The sequence below is a fragment of the Limulus polyphemus genome, unplaced genomic scaffold (genome assembly GCF_000517525.1).
Source record: "Limulus polyphemus unplaced genomic scaffold, Limulus_polyphemus-2.1.2 Scaffold18, whole genome shotgun sequence".
Lineage (NCBI taxonomy): Eukaryota > Metazoa > Arthropoda > Merostomata > Xiphosura > Limulidae > Limulus > Limulus polyphemus.
Genome location: NW_013665628.1, coordinates 470,840 through 498,737, shown reverse-complemented (window position 1 = coordinate 498,737; position 27,898 = coordinate 470,840). Strand labels below are relative to the sequence as shown.

Here is a 27,898-nt window from a genome sequence, read left to right as displayed (position 1 = left end):
AGTTGGATTCGAAAGTAATTGAATCAGCCTAAGCGGAATTTTGACAAGAAAAGAGAATTATTTAGAATTTGAGATACAACTGTGAAATCCATAGAGTAAAGAATTTTTGTACATAGTTTAACTTGTTTTGAATATATTATTTTAGAATAAGTGGATTGTGTGCTCTCCATTTATTGTTTGAATTTATCGCCAACAAGTCACAGACATCTAGTGTAGAAGAATCCTTAGCTCACTCATATTTAAAACCTCTGACATAAATAAACTATTTTTGTTGATTAAATCTATCTTTAGCTACTTCAAAATTATGAAATCCAAAATATTCTTTTGAATTTATAGTGTGAGCTTTTCCATTAAGAACTAGGTTGTTTATTTTTGTGCAATATTTATTTATTTTTCTCAGAATTGGAAGAGTTCTGATATATTGTATGTTATTACAAATTAGTACCATTTTGTTACAGCTAAGTGTCTGAAAATCAACTGGATCCTGATTATACTGGACATCAAATGTTGGAATTTCTAATCTGATCTAACATACAAATCTTATATTATTTGTAATACATACAGAGAAAGTTCAGGAAGTTAATTCAAGTTATATCATAAGGATAGTTACTGGCTTTTCCCTTGAATTGAGGATTGAGTTAAAACTTAGTTGAGAAGATTTGTATTACAGTATATGTCTGTATTTATACCTGTACCTAATAACTTTGATTTATCAGTGTTATATTAACTACAAATGTTTGTTGAAGAAAAATAAAGAATAAAGCAATCTAATAAAAGGTTTATTTTGCCTTAAAAATATATATTTCTAGTGAAAACCAAATTGTAATTTTCTGATAATTAATAGTGAAAAGTTATCTGTTATTTAACCCTTTGACTGTGGCTGCTTTAAACGTGCACAGGATTTTTGCAAGCCATACTCTGTATACAGCACACTCTCATTCACTGCTGAAGGTGGACTATATCCTATACAGTGAATCAGCTGTCAAGAGGTTAAGAGTAAGATTTTATCCCTTACAATGAAATTCATTTTCTAGCAGTCACCAATTTATTATTTTTCTTGAATTTAACACTTACCAGAACCCCAGGAGACAACAACAGAATCCCAGAAATATATCCATACCACAACTGAATGGAAGAGAACTGATAATCCTGTATTATGGACTAACCTAGCAAAACCAGAAGTGGAAGCTTTAACTACCACTTCCAAACCAGAGCATGGAACAACTCCTAGGGAATGTAGTCAAGAAGAATATGACTTTATGAAAGAAAATCTTTTGTTATTTAACAATGCAGAACTAATGAATAACAAAAAATCTGGTAAGACTTTTGGGTTTTTGTTTCAGTTATCATTAAACTACGTAGAAATTTATTTCCACTCTTAAACTCCTGTAAAGCGCTGGCTTACACTAACCTTCCTATGGCAACTTATTTCCTAAGTCAATTACCCTATTGCAGAAATAAAACTGTCTTAACTGGAGCCTATCCTTTCTTTTGTGTAAAGAGATAATTACCTCTTTCAACTCATAATCAAAATGTCTATAAATACACTCAGAAACACTATTAGCCTTGCTGCTGGCAACAGTGCACTGCTTTGATTGATTGGATGACTTATCCAGTATTAGAAATTCCAAGGGCTTAATGTCAATAGTAAACTTTATTAATCTACTAATTATGTTTCTGTCATTATCATTAATGTAAATAAGAAAGAGCAATCCCCAAATGAATGACTCTTGAGGTACTCCACTAGTATCAAGGGTTCACTGGACTCCATTAATAACTTTTTGCTTTCTTCCATCCAGCCATCCTACAATACAGTTAACTAGTCTTTCTCCAACTCCCAATGATGTGATTGTCTTTGCTAATCTTTTATATGACACATCATTAAAAGTTTTTTGAACATCTAAATATGCCAAGTCACACTCTTTTCTTCATTCTGATACAGATATGTGTATGTCAGATTTTTAAAAATTCATTTATCTCAGAGACAGAAGTAATCAACAATATGCCACATGTATTGATATGAGTGAAACTGTGAAGATGAAAAATATGAATAGTTTTGGAACAGCAGAAGCATTTAAATTATGGAAAAGCTGAAAACAAAAGTTCATTGTACTTTGGAGGTTTACAACCAAAATTGACATTACTAGCTCATCATAATGATTTAAAACCTCTAATTTCCATTGCAGCTTTTTGTCAATCAGCTGTGCAATGAAGCATAACTTATTGTTTAATTAAGTCTCAAAATTGGTAGTGGTAGCTATCAAAAAAAGCCAGTGAGTTCTAGTGTTTAACCAGTGACCATGAAGGAGAACTGTTTTTTGCCATTTGATAATCTAGGCATGATTATGAATATTCTGACCAGTTGCAAATAACACTCAAAATAATAGAAAAAAACTACATGAAAGCACAACATTTGTGGGAAAAAGCACTACAATAATTGATTGTTAAGCCTATTTTTAGTAGCTTGTTATGCATCATTCTTGTATATCTTTGTGGGATTCTTCAAGCTTAAAAAAGGAATTGAAGATGTTTCGCGCAATTGGTGTGTCAGTTGTGTTTTTTATTTTTTCCTTTCATATTAAAAAATATAATTATTTCAAATATCCAAGATTTGTTAGCACACCAAAATATATAGTATTGATAATGCAATTCTTTCTGGAAATTCATATCAACTATTTAGTTATGTCTGCTAAGGCCACACAACTCATTAATTCATCGACTTTTATTTTGTTTTGCTAATGTAACTGGCACTTTTACAAGTGACTTTTAATGCAACTGACAAACATTTACTAAGGGCCCGCATATCTAGTTTCAAGACCTAGCTGTTAATGAATAAAAGATTAAACAAGCATGTTAGTCAACTTTTATTAAACAATCATTGTACATTACTTTGATGGAGATGGTAATTCTGCAAAATGAGTTGTTCTATTTTGGACTGGTTTAATTTTTTTTTTCAACTTCTTAAACAAGAAAAGGGCAAAGGTTTTTAAGTGGTGATAACTAATTTAGCCAGAAATCTTCCAAGAGTCATGAAAGATACCTTAAAAATCCTCATAATCAGCATCCTAAGTATATTCTGCTATTGGTTTTATATAACATAATTTCTACAATTCAAGAGTTAATTCTGGAAATAACCTTTCTGCATTACAGCTGTAACAAGAAGTAAGCAAAGTATAAATACAATAAATTAATTTGGGGTAATACATCTGCTCAACAAGGAAATTGTCAGAGTAAATATTATGAATAATATATTCTTCTGTTTTAAATTAAATTTAATTAAGTTATCTAACCCTAATCTATTTAATTAGTGTAACACCTCATTATTGACAAGCAGACTCAGAAAATATCATTCTTTTTCTTTACTGCGGCCCTACAGATTGTGTTGCACTAGTGTTCCATTCTGAGATTACACTGAAAATGTCCTCAAAGTTTCTTCACAAATAACTAAACAGATTATTTCCAAACTTATGATCTGTATGAATTCTTACATAAGAAACTGTAAAAGTTCTTAAGTATCTTTTACAGCCATTCCTGTGTTACATATCACCAATTTTTAAGGAAAGAAAAGTATTTTATTCAAACACTGTTAGTTCATGGTGCTCATGCATGTCAGTGACTGGCCAAACCATTTTAATCATCTACATTTCACAGTTTTTGAGACACATTTATGTATACATATGTTGTGTCAAGTATAACTTAAACCTATTTCTCAATTATAACATTTATTTTTAGGAATGTCCATTGTGTTGTTTAGCATTCATATGATCACAGTGTTTGGAAATAAGAAACATTAAGTGCTCTTTTGGGTATTTAAAACATTGTTCTTAGGAAAATATGAAGAAAATAGAATGAATAAAACATCTAGGCAGTGATCAGACATAACAGTTCTTAAATTGTGTCCTGAAAGAATGATAATGATACTTTGAAATAATGCAAACATATCAGCATGTAAACAAAGAGTTTAGTACTTGCCGCTAGTGTCATAATGCACTAAACTTTAAAATATAAATTTTATGTACATACATATGAAAAATACTTTTGTTCCTATTGTTGTCAGAAGTGGGCAGAGTCGTCATAAAATATTTCCATTTTAATGTGGTATTATTTTTATAAAAATTATTCATTTATTAAAATTATCAAACTTACCATGTTTTCTTTCCTTAGGCAATGAATATCTTGTCAGCATTATGTTTTCTCATTATGACCAAAACAACAATGGATTATTAGAAGCGGAAGAGTTATGGCAAGCTGGAGAACATGATCACTTGGGTCAGCTATCTACAGCATGCATACTGGCAGATATGTTACTTTTTGATGATCCCAATCAAGATGGAAAATTAAACATCAATGAGTTTTATATTGCCTTTAGTAAGTTATACAGTAAGTTCTGTCTGCTTTTTCTGCTTCTTAACCCTTCTTTCCTGCACTTTGGTCTCCTTGTTGTGGTGATGATTTTGTTGAGTATGGTGTTGCTTTACATAATAGGCTCAATGCTTATACGCTTATAATTTATGAGTGCTTAAACACTAGAATAAATCATGTGCATTTTTATGTGTAGCCAGCTACTTAGTGTATATGTAATGAATTTCATTAATAGGATTATTCTGCTATAATGCTGTTACATTTTTATCAGGTTCTCTACTTTGTTAAAGTTATTTATGTAGAAATAATTCTTTGCAAGCTGTAAAATTGCATACTTACACTCCAACATATTTTGTTTTCAGGGTTATATTATCATTATGAAGTACAGTTGAGAAAATGTACTGTGAAATACATAAATCTGTAAAAGCTACTTGCGAGAACTGTAGGAAAGAACAAAACATGCAGAATGATATTCACATGTATCAGTATATCCTCAAAATACTAAAGAAGCAAACTGCCTCTGTAGAGCAGAAATACACATATAAATATATACTTCAAATCCAAAATCTGCAATATACATAAACTGAAACTAATTTTCTAACATAAAAAAATGGTGGAGATAGTCAAAATATTGCTTATAATTAATATATGCTACTAATTAATTTTAAGCAAAAGACTATTATAAATGTTATTGTAAAAAAAAAAAGTTAACTTTTTGATAATATTTGTAGTTTGTTTTTTCTTTTATAACCCTTTTCTTTTATCATTTTCTTTGCAGTAATAAAATTAAACTTGCTAATTGTTTGTGTGTGCTTACTATATTTTGAGAAACTTTGGATATTGCACGTTGTTTAATTGAAATCCTAAACGATAAATATCACAAGTCTGGAAAATTCTAGATGATACCAGAAGAAGAAAAATATTCTATAAATACCAGTGACAGTGTCTGTGTAATAACTGACTTTTAGTTTTGGTAGTTTATTTTCAATTCTGAATAGTTTCATGTAGTTATCATGCAAAATGATTCTCTTTCAGCATTTAACTGCATCTGACTGTTATGTTATGGTGAATGAATTAAAATGTTTTAGTCTTAGCTCTGAATTTGACATTAGTTGAAATGAATAATACTTCTTTTTGAAAATTTGTGTTAAAATTGTAAAAGGTTGTATTGACTGGTTGAAGGTATTGATGGCATGAGTTCATTTTCTTTTGCACCAGGTGTCTCTGTTGTTTCTTTGGATAAATCTCTTGAAATAAACCATGTCATGGCATCTGTTGGGGATAATGTAGAGATAAAATGTGATGTTAGTGGAACCCCACCTCCACCTATTGTGTGGCGAAGGAATGACCTTGACCTCTCACTTTTGAATGAAGAAGAGATAAAGGTATGCTTTTGCTTAAGTTTTTTGTTGTTTCATTAATTGTATATATATATATATATATTTATTTATATATAATTAGATGACACCTTTCATATATTGATTTAGTTTAATAATCTAGTTTTATATTCCTTTTCTTTATGCTAAATACCAGACACTACATTGCCCGGCATAGCCAGGTGGTTAGGGTGCTCGACTTGCAATCTGCGGGTTCGATTCTCCGTTCCACCAAACATGCTCACCCTTTCAGCCATTGGGGCATTATAAAGTGATGGTCAATCCCCCTATTCGTTGATAAAAGAGTAGCCCAAGAGTTGGCAGTGGGTGGTGATGACTAGCTACCTTCCCTCTAGTCTTACACTGCTAAATTAGGGATGACTAGCGCAGATAGCCCTCGTGTAGCTTTGTGCAAAATTCAAAACAAACAAGCAAAACAGACACTACTTTTATGTGTTAAGTGGTACAGAAATCGTTAGGTCAAACCTAGAAAATGGGTGCATGAACTGTCAAAAGTTAAGCGGCATTGTATGATGTTGAACATTTTATTTCAAGCATTGCCAAACTGTCTACCATAATATATTATTGTGGAGTGTCATTTTGCAACTTAGATATCTATCTGTTGACTCTTTGCAGATGTTACAGATTTGACTTAAGCATCATAATTTGTACATATTAAATCTGATTAACTTTATTAACAGTTTTTTTATTGGAAATATTAAACGAAAACTGATGTATAAGTTTAACTGAAGGAATAGAAGCATGAAATTTTCAGATTTTTTCTAAAAAAAAATGACCTTACAGTTAATGAATCTGTAGTGAGAAAGCAATGCTTCATGCAAAAATTGAAACTGGAGTCAGTTATCATTATTTGATCAGACTACCTTTTATTTTGTTGGACATTGTTTTCTAACATGATGTTATACAGTAATCTGAATCAGACTACAAGTCATAGTATGGAAAAATGAAACTGAAGGTCAGACATGCCACAGGAAGTTTCTATATGAAATGTTTCTCAAATAATTTTGCAGTATGTGTATAAAAAGGAAAAGTGCTAAGTATTAATTGCCACATGAAGAGATGATATTATTTTACCTGTTGCACTAACCTCTGTCAATTCATCAGTTTTGTTGTAAAATAATTTCTGAATCTACAATCTTCCTTGATCCGGTTCTTTCTGTAAAAAACAACTTCCAACTTAGGAAGTGGTCTACGCCATTGCTGCTGTACTTCTAGTGGCAATTGGATTAATGTAGAGCATAAATTAGCTCGTATGTGACATGTTTCGATTCAATGTTTTCTACAAATTTTTGGGTGTAACATTTTTTCTCTTTTACATTTATTTTGATCCAGTAACACATTTAAAATATTTGCTATAAACATAATGTGAAATTTAACAAGATGATTGAATGAATATGTTTACAGGTATTTGTGGATGGCTCTCTCTATTTGACCAATGTCCAGCTTGTGCATGGAGGAAATTACATATGCCATGCCCAGAGGAACAGGGATGTTTATCAGACCCATGTCCTACATGTCCACAGTGAGTAGTTGAATAGTTGGAGACACACAGTTTTATGTCTGCATATTTTTTACTAATATATATATTTTTTTAATGTAGAAAATTATACTTTGATTATCCTGTTACAGTTATACAACTAATACTTAACATTTTGTTTTATAACCTAGCAACTAAACATAATTTTAGAACCTAACTGTATTGAAGTTGCATTGCTTATATAGCTCCTATTATGATACACAAAAATATGGTAAACGGATGTTTTTTTTATGCAAAATCACTCACAAACTTTAATTCCTAATATTTATAAAACTTTCATATTGTTTGTGAATGCCATTTGAAAACAATACTAATATACGCTGTCTTCGGGATCTAATAACAGACTTTTAAGTTTGAATTAAAATAAAAAAATAATTTAACACATAAATGAAAACTTTATTAATTTACAAAATTTCATATAGATGCCCTCCATCAGATATAAAAAGGTTCAAACAATAATGTGTCAGATTTATTTGTTTCAGATCTTCATCTGACAGAGTTATGGGAAAATCCACAAATCCTTAAGTGATATAGAAACAAATAGGCCTAAAATTCATGATAAAGCCACATTCTACTGCTATTTTTTTTTTCTTCCACATTATTATTCTATTGATTTTTAATTCATATTTTAGTGTTAAACACACTGCAGCTGCAGAATTTAATTAGATACCTTTAATATAGAAATGCTTCTTCCTTCAGAGAATAAATTTTTATTTCAGACAAAAAAATTGCTATGTTTTATTTGATGTGTAGCTTGCAGAGAGTAATAATGTAAGAAAACTAGTGATGAAAATACACACAGAAAAATTTGAGGGTGACTTTAATATGAATTAAAGAATATGCATTTATTTCTTTGCCTTTTGTTATTCAGTTTTATAATCCAAAATGTCAAATTAAATGTTTATACATTTTAAAGTTTGTTGCTTATAAGGGTAACTTAGCTTTTTAGAAAGTTTTGACCAATCATCGCTTTAGAAACTAAAGTAAAATGTAAGATTTATATTATCACAAGATGTTTAATTATTTATGTTTCCAAATACTTTTAATTTTATTATCTTCTACTTTCCATACATAGCTCTACCCGAGGTTCATGTCATTCCTAAACTTCAGTCAAGAGCCCCTGGAGAGTTGGCTGAAATGGAGTGTCATGTAACTGGTGTGCCCACTCCAAATGTCTCCTGGCTAAAGAATGATGATGAACTGAAAGTTGGAGCAGAGAAATACACAGTTGTTGGTAAGGTGTTAGGATGATTTAGGAAATATTAAAAAAATATTAAAAGTTCACAAATATATTGATTGTGAAAAAAAACTTAGTTGGGAATAAATAGGTATTTGAGACTGTCAAGCCTAAAAAAACAGTCACAGAATTCACTCAATGTTGATGTCTAAAAAGTGCTGGTTGTCAATAATTTTCACTTATTAATAAATAATTGTACCTAAGAAACAGATTCCAAATTTTTTAAATTTATTCATTACTGATAAATGAGTAAATGGAAAACATAACCACAAATAAGAAATGATAAGGATGGTTTCAACTTTGATGTAATTAAAAACCATTCATTAGAAAGAATATGTTTGCAATACATAACATTGAGTAGAATCAAGATTAAGTTACAACCATGTTGTTCTTACTGGTTGCATGAATATGAGAGAAATGAGTATACATAAAAATTGAGGTATGCTTGTTATGTCATTATATGCTCCAACATATCTAGCAAGTCATTCTGACATTTGTCAGAATACATGCAAAATTTTAAAGGAAGACAATGGTCTACCCTCAGTGCTGACAGCACCTCAGTCACACAACATTAGAAAAGCTGATAGCACCATCATTTAATCATGGTGATGATGTAAAATAGGGAACCCTTGGTGTTTAAAGGGATAGCAAAAAAGGACTTGGAGTATTTCTTCAAGTGTTTCAAACAATTTGTTGCATGGAAGGGATTGGCTCAGGGACAAGTAGTGCAATGCTTGATGCTAAGTTTAGGAGATCCAGTGTTTGATGACCTAGAACATTTGGATTGAACCCTGTATCAAAGTAGTAATCTAAGCATTTGATTGGGATGAGTTCAAAGTGTGAAGTTGGTTGCTAATGCAGGTGATCAAAGAAGATTGTATGGGGTGACATTCCTAAGTATGTCTCCTGTTGATTGTGATTAAATACTCATTAATAAGCTCATTAAGGGACTGTCAAATGAACCTATATGGCATCACATGGTTTTCAGAAACATTTTATCTTTCATGTTGGTAGTTTCTGTGGCAGTGTGGTTTGAAGTAGCCATATCAAACCATGGGCTGTATAAATGGGCAGTGGCAGTCTCAAGTGAGGACTTAGTTCCAAAAACCTCTAGGTGTCTGTGTTAAGATGCAGTTACCAGATAGGAAAAAGGAGCTTCCCAGGCTCAGTTACCATAAATGCAATCAAAGTTGGATGCCAAAAGGTATTATGAGTGCAAGGAAAGGAGCTCCTGCTTCAGGCCAATGCTATGAGAGATTCAGGAAGATTGATGAAAAGATATGACAGTAGCTGCTTCAGCTAGTTTAGACTGGCAGTTTGGATCTGGCCACTATCCCAATAAGTGTAGCAGTCAGCTAATATGTAATGTTATGGTGATTAATTTAGATAACCATGGTCTTGACATCACAAGGTAGGTGCTGTCAATGATACCTGGATGGGGGGATTGAGTTTGTTGTGGATACTGGACCTGTGACCTGGTCATGTTTCAGCTGCACCATGAAAGCCACCACTTTGGCTATTTAACACCAACATTGTTCGAACAAGCTAGACATGAAATACTAGCTGAATAACTAGTGTCACAGCCCTACAACATGTTCAAGAATGAATGCATAGCTTCTGCAGCATCTAAAATTTCTAGTTATGGATTGTGCTAACAATATGAACTTGAGACAAAGATATGAACTCACTGAGTAGCTCAGGGAGTTTGCTGATCTGTTAGTGAAACCAAATAGCCAATTAGGTTGGACAGCGATCACACATCATCACATTGATACAAGTAATGAGAAGTGGGGCAGGGATACTTCCAGAGTGTAGTGCAGACCATCTCATTGCATATAGATACATTACAATCTCCAAGTGGAATTTCGACACATATCACTATATCAAGCTTGAATATCTGAGTATTTATCATAATTCCTACTCCTGCAATGGCCTTTACCCTATGTATTGCTCACACACCCTACTCTCACAGCAGGCAAGGGGCCCATAGTGTTTGATGGTTGAGTTTTAGTTATACAAGTATCCATACTAATTGTGTCTAATAAACAAAAATGAATACACAGTGTCCTCCTCCTGTGACTGGCAAGGGGGTCTGTTGTGTCTGACAGTAGAGAAGCTAAGCTCGGATACTTATCACTGGTGTCCTTCTTCAGCAGCTGGTTTTGACCCATATAGACTAATGGTTGAGGAGGTATTGCACAACATATGGTCTGAACAAAGTCCAACCACACTACATTTACTGGCCATCTGACATCTTGTGTATGAGTACTCACACTGTCATGTACCTATTCTGCCCATCATTGCAATACAATTCAGGCCTTTTGCTTCTCCTAATCCTATTCATGGGTGAAAGTGTACCTTAGATGAAGTGAGATAGTCTCCCATGGGTATGGGTATGGAGCCCCTTCCATAAGGTGTCACACCTTATGGGTTTTCTTCAGACACATGCTGAAAGTAGTTCATCTAGGTAAATTTAGTATTGATCCCTCCACCATCTCAACGTGGGATTCTAGCTTTCTGTGTCTGGAGGTGAGTGATTATATTGGAAGTTCACATTTTCCTTAATTGAAAAATGTATTTCCGATAGATACTCCCCTCCATACACGTTTCCACTTATCCTTTCCAGTGCACCTTTATTTGTTGCTTTGTACAAGAATGAGGAATTACATGTGTGAATGTAGAGGACACATTTGTGCAAGGAAGTGTGTCACGTTCCTGTTGGTGGAAGGTTTCATGCAGTATCACAAATTCACATGTTTCAAGTGAAATTTAGGTAGGAGTTTTCACAAGGCTGGTGGCATGCAAGTTTCTCAGGCAGAATAGTGCAACTTCAATAGAAAAACAGCTTTCTGTGAATACCTATCAGGAATACATTTTCGATAAGGAAAATGTTAACTTCCTGGCCTTATTTGTGTAAAGATTTTAAGCAGTGGTGTTTCTCAGAAGATAAACAGGACACGAAGGGAAAATATGGTTCAGATTTGTAAGTTATCTTTTTGAGAAACAATTGCTCATCTGATATATATGATACTCAGTCTAAAACTGAGAAAGCTAACTGATACATGCTAGTCATTATCAATTACATTGTCAAGTGTTGTAGGCCAACCAGTTACAAATGAACAATACTCATATTATAAGATTTTGAGAATAAAGATATTATTTTATTTATACATGTGTATTTGTTTGTTTTTCTGAATGTGTTTGAAATTATTCTCTGCAGTGCATTTCCAAAACCTTTGCTTTGCAGATACTTGATTCTTTTCTACCTGATATCATTAAAGTATATTGCAGTTTAAGTAACCATTTAATAATATATATAGTTTCCTGTGTGTACCTAATCAAAATGTCATCATTTTGCTACCAAAGTATGTTTGATTTAACTGGTATATTTTAAGATTAACAAATGCAAATTTAAGATAATCTTTATTTTTTCTGATTTGAATGTTATTATATATATATATATATATGCCAAATGAAAAAATTTTTTTAACAGTATTCTTTCTTTTCATTATAATTCAAAAAGTGAGCACATGATGTGTGTGTATATATATATGTATGTGTGTATATAACGTGACATTATTAAAATATAACCAATAATAAAAGTGTAGTAAAAGTAACAATTTGTTTTCACAATTATTTAGGTAATGGAACAGCACTCACAGTAGGTAAGATAACATACAGTGATACTGGTGCTTACATGTGTGTAGCCTCCAACCCAGCAGGATCCATGAGAGATATTAGTTCCCTTGTTGTTCAAGATCAACCCACTCCAAGTAAGATATACATATATACTGTTCTTGAGATATTACCACTTTGATTATAAAGCAATAATTAAAATTCAATTGAAGACATCAATCTGTGTTTTAAAACTTTTTCCTTTAATAATAGATAAGTACTTTTAGAAACTTCTCGGTAATTTATCATTTGATTTATTCTTAAAATCGGTTGCGCATTAACAATGTAATGACTCAAATAGTCATAGAAATCACCCTTCCATAATCAGTGAAGAATACATCTTTATTCAGGTACATTCATGTAATATTTTTCTTTTCATACATTTTCATACAGTTTCTGTATGTTGTTAATCACATCCATGACAAAATGTCTCAAGGTCATAAATGTGCTAATCCTTTTACACAAGTAAAGGATACATACTGCAACCTTTACCCTTGACTCTCAAGTTAACATGTATGTCTTTCTATATTTACTTGAAAGATAGATCATTCAAACCAGTGATACAGAAACTTGTACACCTGACTTGGCTTAAGATTGCATTTAAGTCGCTAATTGATGTATATAACATGTAGACACGTGGGATGCCTGACTACCTTTGTTATTCTAGAGTATTTAAGTCAGGTATTTCCATAGTTCCATCTCTTTTTTTGACTCTTGATTTAACTCTTGTTGACCCCAGCAGCTGTACAACACAGAAAAAAAAATCCTGGTCAGTTTAAATGACAGTGTTTTTTGTTTAATAGAGAATTTTTGGGTTTCAAACTACACTTGTTTTTCTTGTTTTCATTTATTGTTCGTGTTCAATTTATTTTTTCTTAACATTCCTGAACCTGCATTTTGCAGGAACATTTGGCTTTTCTGTTAAACATCAGTGTATCTGAATACAATAGAAAGAAACAACAGAGATTAAAATAACAGCCACACTTAAAGTTTTTCACGTATGCACATTGAGTCATACAATCATCAAAAGACAAACACAAACTTAAATTATAAATCCCATTGAACATGTTCTATATAATAATAACCAGATGACATAACATTTGAAATTACACAATATAAAACCTTTATTGAAGGTACCAGGCCTTTTCTAAATGCTTCTACATGTTTTGGTGAGTTTGTGCCATTTCAATTTGTACCGTGTACATATATATATATATATAAATATGAGACTGAATATTGGTATAAAAGTTTGGTTATTTATATGACTGAGCATACACTATAAACTCTATTGATGTTTTCAATAACATAAGAAAATGTCTACTGATTTTCTTGTTGTAAAGAGTAAATCTTAGTGTTTAACACAAACCTTTCAGTGTATTCAGACTAACCTCAGATGCTACTGTAACATCCATATTTTCACAAAAGCATCTTTTCAAGTAGTTGAATGCAACTGAAATGAGAAACATTAAAATGCAAATAATCTTATACATTATTATGACTTGATTTGCTTTTTAAAAATCATTTTATTATTATGTACTCAACTCTCTGTATAACAAACAGTGAGCAGATTTTTATGGTAAAATTAACTATATTCAATTTGTCAATTCATGATTTAAGCATTCTATTTATATGGAAATATTACTAAGTTAGAATTGGATTCCTTTAGCTGCTCCATCTGAAGAAAGACGTTTTTTTGCCTTCCATGACTGGGGAGTGTCTGTATATGACCCAGACAACTGCCGACTTTACCACCAGATCCAGAGTACTGACATTATTCCTGGTACCCAGGAATACGTGTGTGGTGATAGGGGCATCAACTGCTCATGGGGAAATGCTGTTAATGTGGCTGATCGCTATGTGTATGTTTCTCAACCAAAGAAGGATAGAGTTCTAATTATTTCTAGGGTCCAAATGGTGGTTGTAGATGTATGTTATTTTATATTATTACATTATTTCTATTCATTAAGTCGAACCTAAGAATTTGTACGTAACAAAAGAATTAATGAGAAAAAAAATCGACATTAAGCTGAAAATTTTAAAAATTTGTCCCTTAGTTTAAGATATTGTCAAGTACAATCTTAATAGCAGTAGTAGAGATATGTACACAATATTGTATATGTTAGTTAAAATTAAACTAAAATACCACAAAGATTTAATTACCAGCTGTAAGATCAGTTTCAACATTAAAATTAGTATAAAAGTTACTTATAAACTGTATATGTGTAGGTTTTAATTGGTTAAAATATAACAGAATTTTTACAGTCACTTTTTTGTATCTTTGTGACAAAGTTCCAAAGAAAGTGTGAATTTAAGTTTAATATTAATAGTAATAATTTACAGCATTTTTCCAATTTGTATTGGTAATAATTCAAGACATATGGTAATAAATATTACATACATTCAAGATTGTGAGGCTCTAGCCTACTAACTGATATAACAGACACCTATAAAGTTTTGTAAACAGATATTTTTAATGATTTCAATCCAAAAGAATAGACAACTTTTGGAGATAATTAAGATACTACTGAAGTATTTCTGACTTCCTGAATTATGAAAAGTATGCAGATCGACAAATGAATTAATATAAATGTTATATATATATATATATATATATATGTATGTTTTAATTTGTTGAATCGTAACAAAATTTTTACAATCACTGTATCCTTATATGTTACTCAAACAAATTCACAGTAATTTATGCTATATTATGAAGCAATATGTATTTCAAGTTTTGAAATCAAATGAAGCAACTCCACTTCAGTTCACATATGTATATGTATAGTCATCTATAGTGAAAAGTAAATGTAAAATGTATTTATGATAGCTAAAATTTTAATTTGAAAGAGCTAATGTGAAAATATGTTTATAAAAATAACTTAAAATTGGCAGATTAAAGGTAACAAAGCACCTAGATACAAAATATGTATAAAGTGAGTGCTGTTGTAACACTTATTTCTGCTGTCAGGTTGTTGTCACAGATAAGTATCCCGTTGATTTACACTATGCTCCTCATCTCGATCAAGTTTGGTTAACCTGTTGGCGTAGTGCAGAGGACCAAGGTACTAAAACAATTCAGATTATTCGCGATGCCAGTCAGAAGAGGAAACACCACACAGTCCATCCAGAACCTGTTGATGGGCACTTTGACTTGGTAAGTTTGGACTGATATGATGATAATTCTGTATTAATCAGTTATAGGCAATTGAAAACACTTATAAATACAAAGTATGAAAGTGATATTTTAACATAAAAAATAAACATTTCACTCCATTATTAATTTTTACTGAACAACTCAAAAATGATATTATTTTTATACTTATTGAGTTTATAGATGCTTTCAGCTTTAATATTAATGATATGATTTAGCTATAAAAAAATAATAGAGGGAAATATTTAAGAAAAATCATATATAATCTGTTTCTTCATTAACATTTGGTATATCTAAGATTTTTTCTGCATTAGTAAATAAGACCTTAGCAGTAGGGCATTATACTCTCTACTACATGACTTCACTATTATGGTATGTAGTAATATTACAAGCATGATAGAAATATTTGGAAAGTGGATATTGGAAATGTAGCCATGATATTATAAGAATTGTATAGACAACTTGCTTAGAGTGATGAATAACTGGATGACATTTCAGGTCACTTGCACATCTCTCCATCACGTCAAGTCAGCTTACAAATATCCGCTATGTACGTTAATGTGTCTGTGATAGAGTGTTTCTGCACTAGACTTGCTTCTCTTGGTTAGATCAGTCGGATGTTTTACTGGTTTGCATCTGCATTATTGATATTACCAATTTTAGTTCTTTTATTCAGGCTGAATGCTATCTGTTCCTTCTTTTTTTGGTCTCCAGTTAAAACTTTTGTTGTTTCTTAGTCTATAGCATGTTGAATATAGATAGCAGTAATGATGAAAATGTTGGTTTTCATTACCTATAAAGAATCCTGATGCAACCTTGAACATTATCCAACTGCCTAGTGTTAGACAAATTGTTCTTACAGTTGTAAGAAATGTATTAGAGAATTTGTGAAAAATTAAATAGAACATTTCTGATGCAACCTTGAACATTATCCAACTACCTTTTGTTAGACAAGTTGTTTTCAGTTGTAAGAAATAACTGATACGCAACTGAGAAAAATTAAGAAATGTATTAGAGAATTTCTGAAATATTAAATAGAACATTTCTGGTGTAGGTAAGCGAGTTGTTCATCCCTCTAAGCCAAGATCTCCGACATCCATGGAAGTATGGTTATGTTGTGCACACTAACCAGCGAGGGATGTACAAGTTGCACTTGCAAGGAATGAAGTATGTGAAAACTGTGGATCTGACACCCTACAACTGTGCACCTCATAATGCAGCTTTTGCTGCTGTTGGTAAGAGAAGAATTAAATGCTCTTCCTGAGCCACAAAGTTCAAAGAAGTGGGCTATATTGATTCAAAGAACAAATTACAGTACACTGCAGACCATTTAGTAGGGAAATTTTGTTCACTCGAGTTTCAGTAACAGCACAATATGAAAGTAATCATGTTACATTTAAAGTTTGTTAAATGTTAAGATGTTATATACTTTCAAAGAAGTCACAAAATATATGTCTACATAGTTTTTGTTTACTTTTTTGGTGGAAAATTTAATTTTCAATAAGATATTTCTTTCACTTCCAATGAGAAGCAAAAACTATATTCACCTATCACACTTTGGGTTGATTACTAGCTCAGATGTTAATTGTTGTATAAAATACACTTAAATAACATTGTAATATCCAATAATGATATTGCATGGATTATTAATGTGGTTGCTTTGTTTTATGATAAATAATTGATATTATTATGTGTGTAATGACATCTTTATATAGGCAGTACCATTTTTGTTTTGAAATATTGTGATTGGGGTCTGACAACTAGTGTATCATAAATATTGGCTGGGTGCACCCTCTAGTGAGTTACAGTTGGGGGCTCTTTTAATTCAAGATGTATGTAAACTGTTAAGAGAAGAAAGGAATATGTAATATTAGACTAGTTTTAATCTATACAATGAGTCAGCAATATTCACTTACAATGATTTACTAAATATTGGTCTTTCGAATTAAATAATAAATTTGAGATTCATAAAGAAGATATTTATCTTTATTGGATATAAAGTAATGCTTTGAATAGTGTATAGTTAACTCAGTTTTTCTGAAGTTGCACATATCAACTTTTAATAGGCTGAAATGGAATTACTTATTGAAATTTTTAACATGGGTTTTCTCCCTCAACCAGAGGCAAAGTAGTGTTTTGGTGACAAGGAAGAGAAATGGAAATTCCAGTAATTGTTTCTTGGAAGTGTTGCTTACACTGGTGGAAAGTCTGGAATCTGCTGTATCCAAATATTCAATCCATTGGTGATGTAGCCAGTCATAACTTGGTCAATTTTTGTCCAATTTAGAAACTGAAAATTGTAATTACCATATATCATTGTATGCTACATTCTTTTTAAGTTTCACCGAAGTTGGTTAAATCCCAGACTTTTTATGTCTAATTACTGCCATTGAGGTGCCTCTGGTTGAGGGAGAGATCTAAGAATGATTCATTATGTTTTTAAATTTTCACAATTTTGGCTTGGAAAATAAGAAGTCCTGATTTTATTTAAAACTTAATTATATTTGATTTAAAAAAAAATGAAATCAGAGTATGTAAAAATTGTATAAATAAGTTTTCGTATTATATTTTTAAACTTGTTTCTTACCAAGAATTAACTGCTGTTTTATATAGGAGGATATGTTATCATAGAGTGCATTGAACCTATCACCCATCGACCCACTGGACAGCTTGTCTTGGACTATCTCACAGATACAGTTGTGTCCCACAAGACTAATCTCTTTGGTCACCCTCACATTTCTCCAGACTCTCGCTATATTGTGACAATAGAAAGGACTAATTCCAGTGTCATAATTGTTGCCCAAGAAGTAACAGAAGAAGGTATGTTTTTTGTTATGATAACAAAAAGTTAAAAAATTTAAAAGTATCTGTGGCTTGACTTACTCTTAACAATTCAAATATTTTTTATGTCCATGATTGAAGTTTATTTTGTATAATATATAGGGTGCAACATAATTATGTATCCATGTGAGAGTTTGTCTGATTGTCTTGAAAGCCATGTAAGTTATAAGTCAAAACAGTTGATGGTGCTGGCACTGTTGGATCTTATGTCACCTCCACGTGTAAAGCATTCACATAAGCACCACTCAACTACTGGTAGACTCTACTCAAGATTGCTTGTGTGACAAAGTGCAAGCAGTAGTGATGCAATTCATGAAGTAATGCATGTCGATGGGTTTTGCCACTTTTGTGGCATAAACTCAGTCTTTTTTTTCATATATAGTGGGGTAATGCAATGGCATATTCAAAATGAATATTGCAGAACCTGAGACTCTAGACTTCCATCTGTGAATAATTAAATTGGCATATGATAATTATTCATGTTCAATTACTAATGATGTTATTAGGGGGAATAGTAGAGGCCCATTTTTGGATGTGTGCAGTCATGCAACATCTTGACTTATGTTGAATCCTTCTCATGTTCCTCATTAGACATGGCATTTGTGTCATAAATTCAGTAAGCCTATCAATTTTCTTTCCCATATATAATAGATGTTGTCTGGTCATTTCAGAACAGTAGCCCAGACAGGTATACATCCACAATTAGAGCCACAACCTGGCAGGGATCCATCTGTCATCTGTAGCTCTGCTGTATCAAACCATGTAGGCTCTCAGTACATGGTATGATATGAAATCCAGCAGCTTCTGGAGGATGTGGTCCATGAACATTGAGACATGTCAAGCTAAAACAATGCATGTCAAGTGGATTTTGTTGCATTTCATAGGAATGCCTCTTCCATCTCCTTGGTGTAAACAGAAGTAGGTCTGCTGGTATCCTTCATAAATTGAATGGACCCAGTCCTCACAAACTTAGTGCACAGCTGTCGATTATCTTTGACATGGACACTTTGCTGGTGAGAAAATCTCAGTTGTCATGTTTAAGTGACAGTGTTACTCCCCTCTCGATCCATACCACATTTTTTTAGCAATGCAGAAATAACAAGTGACCCATGATGATGCTGCTGCCCCAACTCACCTAATGGCTCACATCTACACACACACAGAAAAGAAAGTACATGTGAGGTTGATAACATTCAGACAAACGTTTGGATTGATACATAATAATTTGAATAATACTCTACCATGTTTATTTATAAAAACTGTATAGTGTCCACTAAAATCAAGTTTTCTTAAGAAGCAAAGTCAATATCATAATAGTTGATACCGAAAAAAACTAGTGGTATCCTTTTCTCTTTCAATAATTCTAACACAAAACAAGATCCAAAATGTAACTTAAAAAAAAACACCATTTACCAAGGCCCTTTTATGTGATTCTCAAGAAAAAATTCATTCAGTTTTCAAAAATGAAACAAACTGAAAAAGGCTAAACTGGACCTTGTATATAATGAACCATGAGTATTACTTATTGCTCATGGTCAACAACATGCATGACTTCATAAGCGTGTATTCTATACACATTCTAAATGTTGCAGTGCTTTTTATGTCATAAAATGAAGTACTAATAAAGCATTCACTGTCTATGTAATGTTTAGAAAATTAGAATAGTTATATAAGAGCTGAAAGTATATTTACAGACAGTTTAAACTTTCTAACTGATCTGATTATTGCCTCTAATTTTCTATTTGATAACTTTTTTTTTTTTAGAAATTAGTACTTTGAAAATGTGGGTACAAGTTCAGTAAGAGTTGATTATGAAAAATTATCATATTTTAATAAGTTCAGAGTATTTCATGGTAAGACCAACAAATGTTGGCATTGCTTTAATTGCAGTAGACAGTTTGATTAACATTATGTATTTTCAAGAATGTTGATTTGTAATAACTAGATTCCTATCTAAATAACTTTAATTAAAATATATAATGATAACTTACAAGATATTGATAATGACAGAATTATTCATATATTTAACAATATTTATCTAAATGTGCTTGGAATAGGCATATTCTATTTCTTTTAAGGTACTGCATTATTTTCAATTTTAGTTTATTGGGCTTCTACCATACTAACTGTTGTGTTTGGGATGTTATGGATCAAAATCATTGAGGCCTTATCTCATTCTATTCTATTAGTAAAACTGGATTGTACTATGATTTGAAGATTTTCAGTAAAATACTATATCAAGTGTTGTTGAACAGGGCTAACTTTTTCAAGAGGATTCCTACATTTTTGTATCCCCTGTTTTTAGGGACAGAAAATCCAAAGATGTGGTGGATACTTTTACACACTCTTCAGAAAGTACAGTGATTTTTGTTTAAATTTGCAACCATTATACAGGTTGTCACAGCCATAATGATAGGTATTCATTGATAGATGACTTTGGACCTGCATATGCTACTCAAACTGTTTGCACTTGATGCTTTTGCAATGCCACCAACATAATTACTAAGTTTCCAATAGTTTATCGTGGGTATGGTGTAGTGAAGTTGGGGTGCCTCACGTAATATTCATTGGGGATTTCATGCAAGGTACTATGATTACCCTTGTACAAGAGTATTATTTCAGTTTTGTGATGTTCTGTACTTTGCTGTTGTAAAGAATCTGAAATGATAAGTGACATTTTTGTAATTATTATTTGATTTTAATGACACTAAATATTGTAACTTTCTATAGAATAAAGATATATGGCCTTGTTTTAATTCATAGCAATTTTGAATTAATGATTAACATCATAGTGTTTTTTCTTATTGCTGCATGATTGTGTATATTTTTGTCTGTGTATATATATTATATATATAAGTATCTATCCAGGAACAAGTAAGAACTCAATCTCTTAAGACTTAATAGGTTTTAAAGCTTAAATGCTAGTTTAATTGTTTAACCAAATATAAAATATACTTGGTTGAATAAAGATAAAATTATAGTTCGAAATACGAAAATTATTTTATTTTATAAGTGTTATTTATGAGCATATTTCTAGTGCAATTTAGAATTATTTTTGTTTTGGAAATTATGCATATATATAGTTTATTTAAATTGAAAATTGTCTTCTTAGGCCTACAGTTTCTCTTTGATGTGAAGACAACTCTACAGATCAGTGACATCACCTATTTTCCTTCTCATACCACCCACAGTTATGACCTGTATGCCAGCTCTTCCAATAAGGAAGATATCCTTTTTGTTGACCTTGCCAATGGTAAAGTGGAAATGATCACTGGTATTGGACGAGCAATGGATCCGGAGGTGGCAGAGTGGAAAAATACAAACCGGCCAATGTCTAGTGCAGGAATCTTTGGCACTTATATGGTGACTACTGCAAATGAAGCGATCTTTGTAGTGAATGGTAAAACAAGAACTGTCAACTGTGAAATCGGAAGCATTGTCCATCCTCGAATGATGGTTTGGGTGAAATCACCCTAAAATCTTTGCTTATGGAAGGCTTGTTTTTTATGTTTGCTCAGTTAAACTAAGGCACACCATTAACTATACTTACATATGATATTGTGGCCTGCCTATCCACTTCATCTAGTAAGATTTCTGGAAAAAAGATTTTGTGCAAAAATCCTTAAAATCTTTCTTAAGTAAGATAAATTAGCAAATCAGAGTAAGTATTTTCTGGCTTTCATGGTTTGTGTAACTTGCAAACACATATTTAATAGCGAAATCAATAAGTATATATAAATTGAGCTGATCTTTTCTCGTAACTATAAATTAGCTTTCAAAAGCATGTTACACACTTGCAGTTAAATACTTAAGTAATTGAACCACTTAACTGAAAATTCTCCATTTTTCGAGTTGCTATAGAATCCAACAATTTTTTCTTGGATTTATAGCTCAGATTATACAATTTTTAATCAGTATTTTATGAGTAGCACTGTACAAATATTAGGATCCATTTCAATTTTTTCATGAGATAAAAATTCTAGTCTGTGATTTGTAGTGTATAAAAAAAAGCTGTATATTATTATTTGGTTATTAAACATGTGCTTCTTTTTATGTTGAATTATATAAATCCAAAAATTGAAAGTCCATGTTTTGAGTAGAAACATGGCTGATCAATTGTGCTTTTTTGCAACAACTTCCAAATCTTTAAACAAACAGCTTTTGCTTAGATTTTAGTGATCATATGGTTCAAAAGATTACCTTGCAAATGCTTCTGGACTGTCTAAAAGGTTTTCATTGTGAAAGCAATCTACTTAACAAATAAGATAGTGATAGATTTTTCCATTTAAAATTAGATCTGACCTTTATTAAAGTACGTGTGCTAGCTTGTGCCATTTGTATATCCATATAATGATACCTACATTCCAGGTAAAGGAAGTCAAAAGCATGTAAATTTTTTGGAGTGGCTACTACTATACTCATTTCACAGTAAACTGTGTCCAATTTGTGTATGCTAAAGTTTGTGCTTTGACAGTTAAAAGCCATATGTCATTTGTAATATTTTTTTCTGTAGCTTAACCATTGGAACTTATTCACAAATGAAGAAATCTTCTTGTGGTATTGCTGTAAATGATGATGTATACACACTTGGAATAAGTTATGTTCGAGAACCCTTTGTGGGTTCTATGCCCAGTTAAAGGTCACAACATTGTTTTCTATTTATATGTATTATTATGTAGAAGGAATGACCTGTGTGAAACAATGCATTAGTATATATATTAAAATGAATCAGTAGCCTGGAATGACACGAAGCCAGTATATGAACCTCAATAGGATCTGGAATGATTTCTACAGTGAATTATGTCAAACGTTTTCTAAATATAATTAATAATAATAATAGATAAAATATGGATTACTTTAAACTGAAGTTTCATATATTTAGACTTTTCACTAAATGAGCCTGACTGTTTAATTATTCCTAGCAAACCTTTAGGCCAATAAAAGCACTTGTGTTACTCGTACTTTAATATTCAGATATACCTGCTATTTCCTAAAAATTTGTAAACTCAATCATATACTGGAAAAAAAAATTTTGGATATGAAGATGTCTTATTTTTTTCAAATAATATTTCAAACAAGTTTATCCCAGAGTCATCATTTCACCAAAACCATAGGGGTTTGAAGACCATCAATAAAAACATAATCTGAAACCAAAACTAACATTTCTGTCCCTAAAACCAAAAATAACAAAATAATTGGTCAATCAGAATTTATCATACTGTAATGTGACTGAAAACTTTCAACAAAAAAAATATATATATAGCAATATAAAAAGTCATTTCAGTAAATTTTCCAGTGATGCAATTCAACTACATTAAACTTGTTATATTTAAAGAAACTTTTATCATTAGAAAAATGCATGGATATTGATGGCAGTGAAAAACCTAACAAGTAATAAAAATTAATCGTGTCTCTATGTGTTCTTTAATTTTATTTGTGTTTTATTATAAATGTGGAATATTTAATTTACTATTTACCAAAGTTCACTGGCTATTCAAAATGGTACTCTATGTTTAAAATATGTCTATGCTGTCAGTCAATAAAATAGCCATACATTTCAGATTATCTTGTAAAGGTTGTAGCATAAGAAAGAAGCTCTAATGGCTGAAAAATGTAATAAATTAAAACTCATGATATTTAGAACTGCTAAGGTAGATGTTAAACAGTTAATAACCAAAATATTAAAAAATTAGTCAAAGCACAGTATCTGTAAATGCTAATATTTTGATCCAGGTTGTTTTTTTGTTGTGGTTATTATCCCTGCCAAAAAGCCAGCTATGACAGGCAGCTACAGCATAGGAGCTGTAAATGATGTTCCTGATAAAATCTTATGAGCATGTGATCATCTAAAGATAATGCTGCAAAAAAAAAAGAATGAATTTTATCAGATTAAAACACATTTTTGTCACTAATATTATTTCATCAACTTACAAATTCACATTTCTGGTTTTTCCAAGATGTTTAGATTAAACCAAAACTTTATCTCAAATACAATAATTCAAGCTATTTAAGAGCTAAAATACACTTTTATAATTAGTTCTTTTGGCTGTCATAATGCCATATGTGTGTCAATGCTGTTTCGCCAAAGAAGTTATGGTGTATGTATATGTACAGAAAAAAAAAAAATAGCCAAGTTGTATAAAGCCTGGAGTTTAATTTTTGATTTGTCACAAAATCAAAATTTTCTCTCTATCTTTGCTTCCTATATGGCCTTTCTGTAATGACATAAGAAAATATTGTCAAATGGGCAATTTCCTTGCTTTCTTGTTTAGCCTATAGAACTATTAACATCCTTAAACAGTCTGTCATACATGTTAAATATAATTCTAATATTTACAATAATTTTTTTGAAAAATTTTACATCTTATATAACTGATTTTCTGACTAAGTAGGAAATATTGATTTCTTCTGATTGCTAGAAACTTAATTGATGGTTAAAGCAAAAGTATGCATTAAAGATAAGTTTTGCTGAATACGTACATTCCAATTTTGGTAGAATTCGTATGATGTTATTTTACTGTACTTTTTTGACAACCAATGATAATGTTAAGATTACCTTAAAAATTATGGGCTAATTAGATCAATACTTGTTAGTGTTTTAATTGTGCTTAGCTAACTTTTATAAAGTAATTTTGTTTTTATTTCTGATGGGCTAAGTTTATTTAAAAAAATTAATGATACATTGAATGATGCATAGTGTTTTTAAGCATTAATATCACTGTATAATATGTGTCAGTTTCTAACTCAAGCCATACATATTATTGATAAGCTATCAATTCAATCAGGTAACTAGCATTAATAATTTAACATTAATGAAGCATGAAATGCCTAATGCTTCCATACGTTTTGTTTCTCACCACCAAAAAATACATACAAGACTGTTGTATATTTAATTCCTGTTTAAAATACATTGCATATATATATATATATATATATATAGCAAACATTTTGTCATACTTAAGTATTGGAGAACTGAAGAGGAATGTATCTGGTATATGTTAATTTATGAAAAAAAAAATCGATGTATAATTTAATAATACTCATTATTCCAACAGGATTGCTTAATGGTGAATTCAAGTGGCTTTATATTAATATGTACATTTTATGCATGTAGTCATTAGAAACAATTTTAGTTTAGCCCAGTCTTATTATGTTTACACTATATAATAAAAATAGTTGATTTTAAAGTATATAAACAAAATACACACAGCTAAAACCTGTTTGTCACTTAGAAGTTGAATCTTATTAGTAGAAAGGTTCCATTTCATAATCACATGTTAAGTTTCATATGGAAAAAACAGTAATAACACATCAGCATAATAATGCACTAATGATTAAAGAATTAACACAATATAGACATCTGTATGTTTTGTTAATTCTTTAATAATTTATGAATTAACACAAAGTACTAGTACTTTAAAAATTTCATTCATTCCACATTTTATTTTTATTTTATAAGCGATTAAATATTGATGATGGAGTTAACATAAATTGTAAATGTATAGAAATTCAATAGCTACTGATTGACCTTCAGTGTTTCTTTAAAAACACTTGTGTGATGTTATTTAAATTTCATAAAAAGGTTTCCTTCTTCACTTTCACACATAGTGTTTGGCTTTCTTATCATGTTTTCTTAGTGGTTGGTCATTGTCAGTCCTATGTACCAGGAAATTCTCAAATAAGCTGTACAAGTGCAGTGTGAATTTACAAGTTATTCTACTTCCTTTTATTCCTGTGGCACTGTAAGTTTGCATAAAAAATGCAATTAAAGCTGTTTTGAAAAAAAAAAGACTAAATATATTTTGAATTATATGAAGTTTTCCTAAGGATGCAAGTATCTTATTTTTTATTGATAATATGTTGTTTTTTTTATTAGCAATTCAGGTTACAAGTGTTTTTATTTGAAAAAAGCTAAATATCACAAACTACAAGTATGTATATTCCTCTGAAAAAGGTAAAACATTACACACAATAAGGGTAACTGTTAATGTATCTGACAACCAATGAATTTTATAACACCTTTTCTGTGTGCCTAACTACACAGAAAACTGCCAAACTATCAATTATTTTCCAAAAAACAAATGCTTGTGCACAGTGTGATGGATAGACTGAAGCATATATATATTTGAAAATTTTTAATCCAATACTTTTTCATCTACAGGTAATTTCTATATAAAAATTAGGATCCCAACACTAAATGAAATAAAATATTAAAAGGTTTTTTAAGTGGAATTTTCTGCATCATAATTAATGACTAAAGAATTGAACAATGTTAATGGAAATGAAGAAAAATACAACTTGGTTTACAGCAAATCTCCCCATTTTGGAGAAGGTTATGAATAGGCTTATAGTTGGATAAACATATGTGTATTCATCTTTTCTAGTAAATTTAGCTTACGGACACAAGAAGATCAAACTGTGTTAATAAGAATAAACAGTAATTAGCACACATTAAGATGGATGTAAAGAAATTGCTTCACAAGCACTAATATAAAGCCAGTTTGAAATATTCACAGATGATCATTATAAAAAGATATTATATCATAGAAAGATAAATTTGGGGTGAACCACATACTAATACACCAGACATATAAACTATGATCATTATTTAGATTAAACTAGACACATTCCTAATGAGGGTAGAAACAAGACAGGTATGATGGCATTTTGATCCTTCTTTGTTTTCCAAAATTCTGTCATTATTATAATTTGTTTGAATAAATATACACTTTTATTGTATTTGTTAAGTAACTTGACCTTAAACACTCACAAAGGACATGTCAAAAGAGTCCCCCCAAATTTTTTTTTACTCATAAATTTTCAACTGTATCCTGTCACATCGCTATACTCAAGTTTAGTAAAACCAGTAAAGTGTCCACTGGTCTTGATTTTTCATGTAGGAACAAACCACCATTCTTGTTACACTAACAAGAAACCATGATAGTTTATCTACATTTCATCATTAATGACAGGCCTCATTCAGCAATAGTTCCTATAATGGAAGCCTTTTTTTTTGTTCCAAGTTAACTTCATCCACATGGCAGTTGTCTCAATATTGAAGACATATTTAGATTTTTCTGACAATAAAGGCTGCCCAGAAAAATATTCAAATTTCAAAGGTTTAGGCTAATAATGCAATTTATCAATTTAATGGCAAAAAGTACCCTTGTTGAACATTAAAACCCTGTAGGACTGGTGAAATATGATTTAATTATTAATGAAATGTAACTACACTAAGACCTAATTTGTGAAACTACTGACAATAATTTTGCAACTAAAATGTGACACACATCTCCCAGTAAATAATACTAACTTTTAAATGTTATGAATAAGTTCCAAGCTACTAGTAGTAAATGGGATTTGGAGGCAGTTAATAGGTCAGCAGTTGGGTTCTGTATAAAAAGATCTGTGATAAGAAAGGAAAAAGGTGTGTATGATTTAACTAGAAACATAAAATATAGGCTTGAATGATCCACAACTATGATGAAAACCCATAGAAAAGGAACTGAAAGCAATTCATTTTGTTTCCATTGATATTACAATCAATCAGACTGACTTAAAACCTCATTTAAATCAATATCTAAATATTTTTTCTGAAGTTTGGTAGCAAAATAGAAAATAAGGCTAGCTTCAATCAGTTGCAGGACAAAAGAACCTTGAATCTGGCAAATCAAGTGGCAAGATCCATGACAAAGTAG

General features: G+C 31.1%; 1 protein-coding gene across 3 annotated transcripts in view; it reads left to right on the top strand.

Annotated features, from left to right (window-relative positions):
- Positions 1–25,801, top strand: part of LOC106457700 (follistatin-related protein 5-like) — a 129,643-nt gene extending 103,842 nt beyond the window's left edge. For 2 of the 3 annotated variants that reach the window (XM_013917150.2, XM_022383871.1), the window contains 11 exons: positions 1,078–1,317; positions 4,165–4,380; positions 5,581–5,747; positions 7,164–7,281; positions 8,372–8,530; positions 12,175–12,306; positions 13,875–14,134; positions 15,177–15,362; positions 16,414–16,594; positions 17,973–18,179; positions 21,313–25,801. In XM_013917150.2, the coding sequence (XP_013772604.1) occupies positions 1,078–1,317; positions 4,165–4,380; positions 5,581–5,747; positions 7,164–7,281; positions 8,372–8,530; positions 12,175–12,306; positions 13,875–14,134; positions 15,177–15,362; positions 16,414–16,594; positions 17,973–18,179; positions 21,313–21,677 (2,231 nt within the window). In that variant the 3' untranslated portion in view covers positions 21,678–25,801. The remainder of the gene's footprint in view (positions 1–1,077; positions 1,318–4,164; positions 4,381–5,580; positions 5,748–7,163; positions 7,282–8,371; positions 8,531–12,174; positions 12,307–13,874; positions 14,135–15,176; positions 15,363–16,413; positions 16,595–17,972; positions 18,180–21,312) is intronic. The other variant, XM_022383866.1, reaches the window with a different exon arrangement.
- Positions 25,802–27,898: the final 2,097 nt, after the last annotated feature.